This window comes from Rana temporaria, chromosome 9 (genome assembly GCF_905171775.1).
Source record: "Rana temporaria chromosome 9, aRanTem1.1, whole genome shotgun sequence".
Lineage (NCBI taxonomy): Eukaryota > Metazoa > Chordata > Amphibia > Anura > Ranidae > Rana > Rana temporaria.
This window is the reverse complement of record NC_053497.1, coordinates 163,513,800-163,526,013: the sequence shown is the minus strand read 5'-3', so window position 1 is coordinate 163,526,013 and position 12,214 is coordinate 163,513,800. Positions and strand designations below refer to the sequence as shown.

The 12,214-nt window shown below is 45.6% G+C and overlaps 1 protein-coding gene across 1 annotated transcript in view; it reads left to right on the top strand.

The window, feature by feature from the left end:
- Positions 1-11,675, top strand: part of LOC120914265 (BOLA class I histocompatibility antigen, alpha chain BL3-6-like) — a 30,141-nt gene extending 18,466 nt beyond the window's left edge. Inside the window, exons 2-3 of the mRNA XM_040324891.1 lie at positions 8,912-9,178; positions 11,574-11,675. Of these exons, the coding sequence (XP_040180825.1) occupies positions 8,912-9,178; positions 11,574-11,674 (368 nt within the window). The 3' untranslated portion in view covers position 11,675. The remainder of the gene's footprint in view (positions 1-8,911; positions 9,179-11,573) is intronic.
- Positions 11,676-12,214: the final 539 nt, after the last annotated feature.

Genomic DNA, 12,214 nt, shown 5'->3' with positions numbered 1-12,214 from the left:
GTAAATACTAGCAATAGTAAGTTCCCTATTACATACAATCCCTTTAATGATCACAAAACGACTTTCTTTGTCTTTATATACCCTTTGAACATCCATGGGGAACGAATTATGCAAAAATATGGCTGCGCCCCTACTCTTGGAGGAGTGAAGTGTATAGAAAGACTGAGAAAAGGCCCTATTGAAGTAATTCGGGTGAGAGGAGTGGGCAAAATGAGTCTCCTGCAATAGTAGTACCTGAGCCTTTAGTTGTTTATATTGAGAAAAGGCCTTCTTTCTCTTAGAGGGGGAATTAAACCCCTTCACATTATGTGAAATGAAATTAATCATTGGCCAAATTGGGGAGCCAGCCAACCTACGCCCTGGAAGTGGGGCACCAACACACCCATCATCCAGGGACCTGTAACTACATGAGACATATAATGACACCTGGAACCATATTTGCAAATCTTAGAGAAGAACCAAAGCCATAGTATATGTTTAAATGAAAAAAACAGAGAGTCAAAAAACATCATAAAAATAGAGAGTAAAAAATAAAGTTTAAAACAAAAAAAAGACATTGGATCAGGGAATCTTCTGAGTCCTGATAAGAGATACAAAACACTGAGGCACAAAGGCCTCGGACCCAGCATGAGCTCAAAACCAAAATAAAAGCCCAAACTAAAAAAGGGGCAAACAGTACCATCCTCCTGAGGAGCAGGGTGAGGAGAGCTCAGCATTGCTGGGGTGAGCCACAGTGCGCGGCACCAAGGGACAAGTAGCAAAGTGTGATGAGACTGAAGAATATAAAAAAATGATTGTCATCGTCGTCCAAGACTATGAGGGAGCCTTTTGCAAGCCACAATAAGGAGAAAAAAAAAACGGCAAAAAAAAAACACCAAAACAGCTACCCGATCCGTGGGGAGGCCTCTTCATATCGAATCCTCCGTCTGTCTCGCCTGTTGGGGGGTGTATGCCAAATCTGCGATGGTCTGGGGGTCAGAGGGGGTCTGCGTAGGGCCGCAGCATCCAAGAGGCCCAACTTCACCAGAATCTCCTGACCTTCTGCGATGTTAGTGGCTGTATATGAGGAGCCATTATGAGGAATCTGCAACTTAAAGAGGAAACCCCAGCGGTAGCGAATCCTGGCAGCTTGGAGGGGGCCTGTGATTTCCTTCATGGCACGCCTTCTGTCCAAGGTTGCAGGGGAGATGTCAGGATAAATTTGGATGACATAATTGTCCAGGGTGATTCTAGGGGTGTTGCGGGCGGACCTGAGTACCTCCTCTTTGACAAGAAAGTCCTTCATGCATAATACAATGTCCCTGGGAGGTTTATCTGCAGGGGGTTTAGGTCTCAGGGCCCTGTGAATCCGATCACAAGTGAATTCAGAGGCATCCTTGTCTGGGAGAAGTGATTTGAAAATCTTAATGGCCGCTGGGATCAAATCAGTGATGGTCTCAGGGACCCCTCTCAGTCTCAAATTATGGCGTCTGTTTCTATTGTCAAGGTCCTCAATTTGGGCTTGCATTAGGGAAAAGGCTTCCTGCAGGGATTCATGCTCTCTGCTCAAATCATTATAGGCCAGGGACAGCTCATCATGTTTATTTTCTAATAAATCGGTCCTGGCCCCCAAAGCAGCTATCTCCTGCGATAGAGTATGGGAGGTCTTGTGAAGCTCTGTCTGGAATTTCGTTGCCAGCCGGGCATACATGGCCTCCAGACTAGAGTCCAGATCTGCCTTGGACAGAGCATGCGAGTACTCACCCCCACCTCCGAGCGGATTGAGGGATCCCAGTGAGTCAGAAGCCGAGGACGGAGCTGGAGAGAGCGGCGGGGCCCCCCGCCGTTTTTCGCCATGCTGCCCTGTTCTCCTGGCGCGGAGAAGGTAGTGTGTCAGCGAGGTCTGCGAGCGGCTCCCGGAGTTTTCTTCTTGGACGACGGCATGCACAGACGTCTCGGGCGTCGGGGGGAGCAGATGAAAACGGGCAAAGTGCAGAATATAGCCCCCTTGGAGTTAGATAAGTCCCGCGGTGCACGGAGCTAAAGCTTCAAGCCGCCATCTTGCTCAGCGCTGCGCATGCGCTCCCGCTTTGGAAGTATTTTAAGTACCTCCAGAAGACAGCTTGACAATGCCCTTATGTTGGATGGATCAAGTGCTCGTTCTACAAGATTGGAATTGTCACAGCAGCATGTCAAGTTATGTTCTTTTGAACGGAAAGATGTCCAGGGGTTGGGATCATCCCACTGGTCAGTGTGTGTCCCTTGTGGGATTGGCCATATACATGACCGTATTTCCATCAGAAGATGTGACCTTCAAGGACAAACGCTATCACTGCATTTTTCTTGATCATAGAAGGTCAAGCCTAAATTTAATAGTGGTCATTTTGGCTTCCTGCCTCAAGATGAAATGTCTGCTGAGTTAAAGAAGACTGAAAAACTCAAGAGTCAGTTTCCACGCTCACTCTCACGCTAGAGAGCTTAGTTTCTGAATTCCTGGCTGGGAGTCCAGGAAAAACAGGGAAGCCAATGCTTAAACCAAGAAGTTCCATGTCAGGATGCTTTCTGTTATTTTGGGATTGTGCCACCCATACATGTCTTGGGGGCACTATGTGGCTCCTCTGTGGACATAGGTACAGTACAGCTTTGGTGATTGACACGTGGTCTCTTAAGGCAAGCATTTTAGGCCATATTTGGAGATCTTTCATCCTTCACGTCTCGGATTGAGCCATAGAAATCGCCTCGCTCCAGCAACTCTGGTAGGCTCGGTTTAACTGTCGCTCCCGTTAAAGTCTGATTTCTGGACCAGTGGCCTAAACTTGTGGCTGACATAACTAAATTGTCTGCAATGTCATTCCCTTCTGATGACCTGGTGGTGCAGTCAGACACCAGCAATGTGTAGGGGTGCCCTACTTCAAGAGCAATGGGCTCAGAGCCAATGGTCTTTTTTAAGGATCCAAGACTCCGTCCTGGAGTTGAGAGCAGATTTTAAGGCTCTTGGCCTTCAGTCACCTCATCCGGGGTAAGCCTTCCTGGAAAGTTGGACAGCGCAACGACTGTGGCCTACATTTGGAAACAAGGCTCAGTCTCTCACTTCTGAAGGAAGTTTCTCTAATTCTAGAATCCACCCAAGGCAATCTTCTGCAGCCATCTGTGGCCTATGTGCCTGGTCGGAAGAATCATCAGGCAAACTACTTGTCCAGTACAAGTCTTGATGACAATGAATGGTCCAGACTACAGCGAATCTTTTGAGAGCTAACAGAGCCTGGAATTTTTCTTCCAGAGGTAGACCGCTTACATTTCCAGTCAACACTAAGTTGCTGAAGTTCCATTACAGGGCCCAGAACCCACAAACAATCAGGTGGAGGTGCTGACTGCAGAATGGATCTCCGAGACAGCTTATGCCTTTTCTGCTGCTCCCTCTGATTCTCAGCTTCCAGCTGAGGCTTTGGCGAGGGAAGGTGACAGTTCTGGTACCCTCTACTCATCCTTATGAGTGTCAAGGAGTGACTCCCTCTTCCTGGTAGATCAAATCTTCTCCAAAGTCCCATTCATCCAGCATCCGACAGACTCAGGCTGATGGCCTGGGTCTGGAGAGGCAGAGGCTAATGGATTTCAAATGCTCTGTGAAGATTTTGTATAGTCTTACGGAAACAAGAAAGGACAGCGCTAAGCATGCCTATAGTAGAATATGGCATACATTTCCAGTATAATTGCTGTTCAGGATTTTACCCTGGTCTCTTCAGAAGCCTGTTCTGAAATTCCTGCAGGAGTGGCTTGATTTAGTTATGCGCAAGTATACTATAGGCATGCATTTTGGCTATCTCTGCCTTCACCGGCATAAAGCGGGCATCCAACGCTTAATTATACAGTTTTTCAAGATGCAATTTAGTTGAAACCTCAAATTGTTTCCGGAATGAGATATCCCAATGCTGTTGGATGTTATTGCATCAGATGCCTTCAATCACTCTGTGGTACCTCGCACTGAAAACTGATTTACTGGTGGCAATTACATCAGCATTGGTGGCCTTGGGGTTTAAAGAACCCATACTCGAGTACTTCCCAGACAGGGTGGTACTCGTGCCAATGCTCGAATGTGTGCCTAAACTGACTTTCAGAGTCCATATCACACAAGAGGTTGTCCTCCTACATTCCTTTTGGAGAGTACTCAAGAAATTAGCCCATCGGATATGGGTTAAGCTTTAAAATATTTAATCAAGGCGACTCCTGCCATCAGGAAGTCAGAGCATCTGTTTGTCATTTTCAGGTAAAACACATAGGGCCAGATTCTCAAAGAGTTACGCCGGCATATCAGCAGATACACCGACGTAACTCCGAATCTAAGCCCGTCGTATGTCTAAATGTATTCTCAAACTGAGATACACTTAAACATGCCTAAGATACGACGGCCTGCGCCGTTGCATCTTAGGGTGCAATATTTACGCTGGCCGCTAGGTGGCGATTCCATTGCGGTCGGCGTAGAATATGCAAATGAGTCATTACGCCGATTCACAAACGTACGCTTGCCCGTTGCAGTAAATTTACGCCGTTTCCGTAAGAGATACGCGGCGTAAGATAAACATGCCCCCTAGGTGGCGTATCCAATGTTAAGTATGGCCGTCGTTCCCGTCGTTCCCGCGTCGAAATTTGAAAATTTTACGTTGTTTGCGTAACTTGTCCGTAAATGGGGCCATTTACGTCCTTGCAACGCCATTTAGCGCAATGCACATCGGGAAATTTTAGGGACGGCGCATGCGCAGTACGTTCGGCGCGGGAACGCGCCTAATTTAAATTATCCACGCCCACTACCCGGATCATTTGAATTAGGCGGGCTTGCGCCGGGGGATTTACGCTACGCCGCCGCAACTTTACAGGCAAGTGCTTTGTGAATCAAGCACTTGCCCGTAAAACTTGCGGCGGCGTAACGTAAATGTCATACGTTACGCCGCGGCAGATTTGCACGATTCTATGTGAATCTGGCCCATAATGATTTTACGGCTTCCAGCAAGATTATTGCCTCTTGGTTGGTAAGCTCATCTCCCTGGCCTGCAAGTTGAAAGGGTTGGCTGTGCCAGGAGAAACACAGCATTCTTCACTAGAAGGTTCTGGACCTTGAGAGTGGCGGCAGGCTGAGTGTCTGAAACTATCTGCAAGGCAGCTACGTGGGCACCAAAATATTCATATTCATGACTTAAGAGGAGTTCCACCCATTTTTTTTAACTTAATCTATATTCAATTTCCTGAGCTAATCCTTTTCACATTGGCATTCATTTATTTATTTTCTGCCTAGAAATATCCTTTTTACTTTATTCTTCTTGACTTCCGCCCCTAATAGCCTTGGCGATTACAAGGGTTTCTGAGGATATGCGCCTGACTGCTGCCGGAGATCTTGTGTTATTTGCAGATGACCGCAAATGGTTATGACAGGAGAAAGGGAGGAGAAAGGGAGGGAGGGTGGACGAGCGGTACAAAACATTCTGACAGTCCCCGCAGCTCGCCTCCTCCCACTCGGCCGATGTCTGGGGAGGGGGTCTAATGAGGTGACGGCTTGACAGCACGGCGCGCTACCATAGCCTCCCAGCGGTAGAGAGGGGAGGTCCAGAGGTGAGGCGGCAGTACAAGTGCTTGTTTCAGGCGGCAGCAGCAGGCCAGCACCACTACCTACTCGCATACTCACAGCCCCACCCCCTGATGCCACCAGCCCCAACCCCGCACAATCAACCACCACCGTCAATCTGGAACCCCCCCTCCCCCCCCCGTCTAACAACTTTTTTTTTCGTCAGGGCGGCAGCACCCAAACTCCCCCCCCCCCCGCTTAACAACTTAGCAGCAACCCCCCCCCCCCCCCCCCACCCGCTTCTCAAACGGCTCTAGTCCCATGTGAATCCAGCTCCCTCCGTAGGTTACATGAATCGACATTGCTATAGCAACCGCTCAGAGGCATCAACAAAAGTCCAGGAAATGATCACAGAACGGCTTCAGATGCCCACAGCCAAAATGGAACCCGCCTGCTTCCGAGTGAGTAAAAGATTATTTTTCAAGAAAGTGAAAGAGCAATAAAATATGCCATGTTAGAAATGTTATTTTCCAGGTTTTAAAAATTACACAGCAGTGGTTAAAAAAATTTTTTTGGGGGGACTGGAACTCCGCTTTAATGACAATTGAGTCTGGTAGAGCATACTGGCTTCTGTTACTGTCCTAATCTTGCTGGAAGCCGTAAAATCATTATGTGTTTCACCTGAAAATGACAAACAGATGCTCTGACTTCCTGATGGCAGGAGTCGCCTTGATTTAATATTTTAAAGCTTAATCCACATCCGATGGACCAATTTCTTGAGTACTCCCCAAAAGGAATTGGACTGTGTAGCATTATCCCTCCCACTGTTTTGGCTAGTTAGTTCCCAGCTGTGTTGACATGGATCTGTCAGGAAAACCGAAACATGAATTCAAATACTTACCGTAATTTTCCTTTCCTGACGAGCTCCATGGCAGCACAGATCCCACCCAGCTTGGTAGGACTAGTTACAGAATGCAGAGGCTTTAGGTGGGCTCAAATTTATAGAGAGGGTGGGTTTGGGACTTTGAATGAGGCATATGATGAACCAAAACATGCCTCCATCCCTGTCAATGGATAAATGAGGGGGGTTCAGGACTTTGAATGAGATGTGTGTTTGAACAATAGGCAATTGTTCCAAAAAACAATATAATAAATATTTTATTCATAATGCCATGGATGGCACATGAGACATAATACAAGGCAAATATGACAGACTGACATGAATTATAGCCCAGACAATTAAATTATTGTACATAAGTAAACTTTCAGTTGAAGTTGAAATGTAGACGCATAAAAAAACTGCATAAAAAAAGCTTGACGTGTTTCATGGATATCATTCCACTTCCTCAGAAGCTGATGCAGAATGCATGTCTAAAAGTAGATAATTCAAATTACTCAAAAGAGAGACACGGGGAATTGGAAGAAACCAAACACCCCAAAAGATTTTTTGCATAACAGCCCTATTGAAGGATCATAAGATGCTAGGAGCTGGAAGTTTTCAGAAGGCTGGGGAAAGTCCCCGTTGGGATCTGAGGAGATGTACATCCACGGATAGCCAAAGCGGACACCCCACACCCGAGGGGAGGAGCAGAGGAAAGAGGGTGTCCAGGGAAAAGGTCATGATGATGCCTGATGGCACATCCTGAATCTGCAAAGGTGATAAAAAAGATAGGTGGGGGGAGAAGAGAGACGGGGCAGGAAAAGGACAAGCAGCCAGTTTAAAGGTCAGGAAAAAAGAGTGAGGAATGCCAGACAGTCAGGGGCGGACTGACCATTGAGGAACTCGGGCACTGCCCGAGGGCCCCAAGCCACTAGGGGGCCCCATCAGGGTTGCCAGGCTCAGTAAAACCAGGGACAGTATGTAAAAATCAGTGTTTTTTTTTTTACATCTGTCCCTGATATGTCCAAAACCGACATGCTTTTGATGTGAAAATCCTGAGATTTTAGCTGCCCCGCCTCTGTAATGCCTCCTGGCTTGGTGGCCATCTGTAAGCACGGGGGCCCCATAATCTTCTATTGCCCGGGGGCCCCATGAGTTGTCAGTCCGCCCCTGCAGACAGTGCACCCCAAACCTGAAGAAGTTAAAGAGAGAGTGAGTAGGGGGAATGTGACTGGAAAAAGGGTAATGGACTGTGTGATGGTGAAGAAAAAAAGTGAATAAAACGACCACCAGCTGACCCAAACACCTGAGGACAGAGGTAAGTAAAGAGTCCTGAATCGTAACAGAACAATCCTGTGCTGAATTACAGGAATGGCCCAGAGCTGCCAAAGAAAGAGAAACCCAAAGAAAAGCAAGAAAGAACCAAGAAACAGAGAAGCCCAAGGCGGGAGTGAAGGATGGATACCTGACAAGCCCAGTGAAACACTGAGGCTGGCATGCATTCCAATGAGTGTGCCGCAAGTTGGTGAACACCTCCCACAAAAGTGCGCTTGTAAGACCGCTGCGCAAATACGGTGTGACCTAAAGTATTGCAACGACAGCCATTTTATTCTCTGGTAAAAGAAGCAGCTGGCAACTCCTTAAAGCGGGAGTTTTTTACCCGTAGATTGATGCTCATTTTGTCTAGGGGAATCGGCTAGTTGTTTTAAAATCTGAGCAGTACTTACCGTTGTAGAGATCGATCTTCTCCGCCGCTTCCGGGTATGGGTCTTCGGGAGTGGGCGTTCCTTCTTGATTGACAGTCTTCCGACAGGCATCCGACGGTCGCATCTATCGCGTCACGAGTAGCCGAAAGAAGCCGAACGTCGGTGCGGCTCTATACGGCGCCTGTGTACCGACGTTCGGCTACTTTTGGAAAATCGTGACGCGATGGATGCGACCGTCGGAAGCCTGTCGGAAGAATGTCAATCAAAATAGGAACGCCCAGTCCCGCAGCCCATACCCGGAAGCGGCGGAGAAGATCGCTCTCTACAACAGTAAGTACAGCTTCGATTTTAAAACAACTAGCCGATTCCCCTAGACAAAATGAGCATGAAGCTAAGGGTAAAATATGTTATTTCTGGGTGAACCTCCACTTTAACATCAAGCGTAATTATTGTGAAGCCTTCACAGTGAGTACAGTCAGCAGCAAACTAGTTTTTGGCGATAAGCCAGCATTCTCTAGGGTGTTAGAAAATAAAATGTATAATGTTTGGGGGTTCCAAGTAATTTTCTAGCAAAAAAAACTGTTTAACTTGTAAACAACAAATCTCAGATGAGGCTCGGTCCTTACGTGGTTAAGGAGTGGGCTGTCGTTGATAGCCTATATTTTCACTTGTGATAAGTTACTGCTTGAGAGGGCAGTTGTAGCTGCAAGTCCTTTTACAGCTTGATGAATCCGGACCATTATATATGTGCCCTAATCAGCCTTCTGCTCAACTTTCCTCCATATATCGCAGTCCAGCCACTGGTCTACATAACTAAGAAATCTGAAAAATCTGAAATAGAGATCATTTGTATGGTGACCGGCTTCTATCCAAAGCCAATCAACGTAAGTTTGTGGAAGGAGAAAAAAATGGAGGATGTGATGTCGACTGTGACTCTACCCAATGGAGATGGAACTTACCAGATAACCGTGTTGACAATTACAAATTCGTTAGACCAGCAAAGCATCTACTGCCGAGTGGAACACAGCAGCTTGAAAGAGCCATTAATAGTACATCTGGGTGAGTAATCGTTGGAAGACTGTGCTTGAAGTTTTGCTACAAGAAAATAGCAGATGTAAAATCTAAACTGACGAATAAAAAACTCCAGGTAAATGGCTAAATACACAACTAGAACACATTTATAGTTATTATTGTCTCACCTGCCTAACAATTTAGAAGTATGAATGGTCACTCTTAATAGTTTACACACATAATAATGCATACAGTATATAGTCAGTTTATATGCAACCATGCTGTTGTTCTTCCCCCCCCCCCCGAAAGGTGCCAAATGTGGCAGCGGAGGGGTGGGAGAAAGCAAACAAGCAGAGCTTCCCCTTTTGGATGGAGCTCTGCTTTAAGAGGTTAATGCAAGCTTGGTATGGGTTTTTAGAACCGGTGATGGGCTTTCAGGTAAAAGTTACCTAGGTGTCTGAGAACCCAGAAGCCACCGGTATTACGTCACTTCCTGGTTCAGAGCCATCATTCCCTGACTACAATATCAGCTAATCAAGTATGATCTGTGCTTAATTAGCTGCAGTAGAAGGCAGAGGAGACATTGGAGGTCTAATAGACTCATGATGTCTCCTGCCCATGCTATCATATCTTAACAAAAGTTTAAATCGCCCCAGTGCTTGGTTTATCTCTGTAACGGAACGTCCCACACTCCGCTTGAGTGCTTCCGTCATATACCGCTTCCTTCCAGTCTGGAATAGATATCAGATATTCCAACTGCTCACAAGCACACAACGAGACAAGACTTGTTTGTCTGCTGAACATGGACTGTTTATTAGAACCAAAATACAGTCTTATATACAGTAAAAGAGGAAGGAGTTCACCACTCCTGCTCATATTGCTCTAACAATACCAGAAACATAAATTAACATGAGCTAATTACTAAATAATTTACCTAGACTAGGTGACTCAGAGATATGACCTTTTAGGGTAGACGTCACGTCTCCTAGCTCACCGGCTATACAATACACATTATCATAAGTACAACACAGAACTCCTTCATACAACTGCAGGATCAATTAGCACAAACAATGGATAAAAGTCCCACAATAGACTTATTTACAATAAATGCATTCTATCAGACAACAGACTGGAGTTGATGACATCAGCATATTCTATGAGTCCAAACATCATGAAGGCATCACTATAATATGGCAGATACCCCAGGCATACAGCTTAGCACCGTTCCCCCCCAAATTCCAGGGCCCATGATTGCAAGGCAGGAGGGTAGCATTCAGTCCCCTCCAAAAGCCTCTGTCCCGGCTGAGTCTGTCACAATCTCCATCCCCAATTGTTCCATCTAAATGAAGGTAGGCCTCATTAGGTAAAGAGCTGAATGAGCTTTTTTAAATCACTATTCTAAACTAATTAAAATTGTAACCACGTCACGACCACCCTATAGCAGTTTTACCCTGCACTTCCGATGCTCCCTTCCGCTGTGGTTATGCACAGTGGGAGCAGGTCAGCAGGTACCGCAAACTCAGCAGGTACCATGGACCCAGCAGGTACCGCAGATAAGCACCCGCTGATCGCTCGTTACAGAGGCAGAACTGCGGTCTGCCTATGTAAACAAGGCAGATCGCTGTTCTGTCAGTAGGGAAGGCATGGATCCTGAGTTCCTGCAAAGCAGGGGCAAGGATCCATGTATTCCCTTAGTAAAAGCACCTCCAAAACAGTGCACAAACACTAGCTAGGCACAAATAATACTTTGATCATCCCCCAATGTCATCCCCCTTCCCAGCCAGTGTTGTTAATACAATAACAGTGTATAGTTTTAGCACTGATCACTGTAATAATGTCACTGGTCACCAAAATTGTCTCCTAGTGTCTGATTTGTCCACCGCAATAACGCAGTCCTGCTATAAGTCGCCGATTTCTGACATTACTAGTAAAAAATAAAAATAAATAAATTCCATAAATATATTCCGTAGTTTGTAGACACTATAATTTTTTCACAAACTAATAAAAATACACTTGCTGAGATTTTACCAAAAACATGTAGCAGAATTAGAAACATGTAAGAATCTAGATTTTTTACATTTGTTTTATTGGAAATGTTTTATAACGGAAAGTTTTCAATATGATCAGACTTTTTTGGTTATAGCGCATGAAATAAAAAACTCAGAGGTGATCAAATACCCCCAAAAGAAAGCTCAAGTTGTGGGGGAAAAAAGGACATACATTTTATTTGGGTACAGCGTCGTATGACTGTGCAATTGTCAGTTAAAGTAACGCAGTGCCGTATCACAAAAAAAATTGTCTGGTGGTCATGGGGGGGGGGGGGTAAATCTTCCAAAGCTGAAGTGGTTAACATTTCTTTAAGCAGAACTAATTTGTATAAAACTTAGAAATGTGTACATACAAGACTTCTGTTTTATCCTGAGCTCCTTCATCATCTCTACAGATAAACGACATCAGATATCCAGAGGGCTGGGTATATGTATCGCAGTTGCTTCTATGGTCGGGCTGGCATGCTTATTGAAGTATTATAGAAGTCGCAGGTAAGATGACATCATCAAGAAACACTATAAGGTGTATGATTGGCTTATCAAGCATAGATGAATTTTGGTACACATTTATCGTGAAGCTGGTATATTCCCATTATCAATCCTAAAAACAAACTCTGGCACCAAAAAGTCTGTGCTTTGACTTAAAGTGGATGTAAACCCACTCCCATCCTTTCTAAACTACTGCCATAGTGCTGATCTATAAGGATATACATGGCTCCTGCATGTATCCTCACCTGTCAAATGTCTCCCCTCTGTTATGAGATCCGAAAAACTGCAGATTCTGTGGGTGGGTCTGTTGTCTGGAGCTCGGTGGGTGGAGTCGTGATGTCAGTAAATTACCCGCCCACCTCTACACTCCCCTTGTCAAAATGCATTTTCTCTTGTGTATTCCTTACACTAAATTCTGACCTCAGACACACACTGCAATTTAACAATCAGATCACTGGAGCTTCTCCTCTGCCCAGCTCTCACTAGATACATCTAACCTAAATCAGATCACTTGTCTGTGTATATTCTGCTTTCTGTTCTGTGTTTT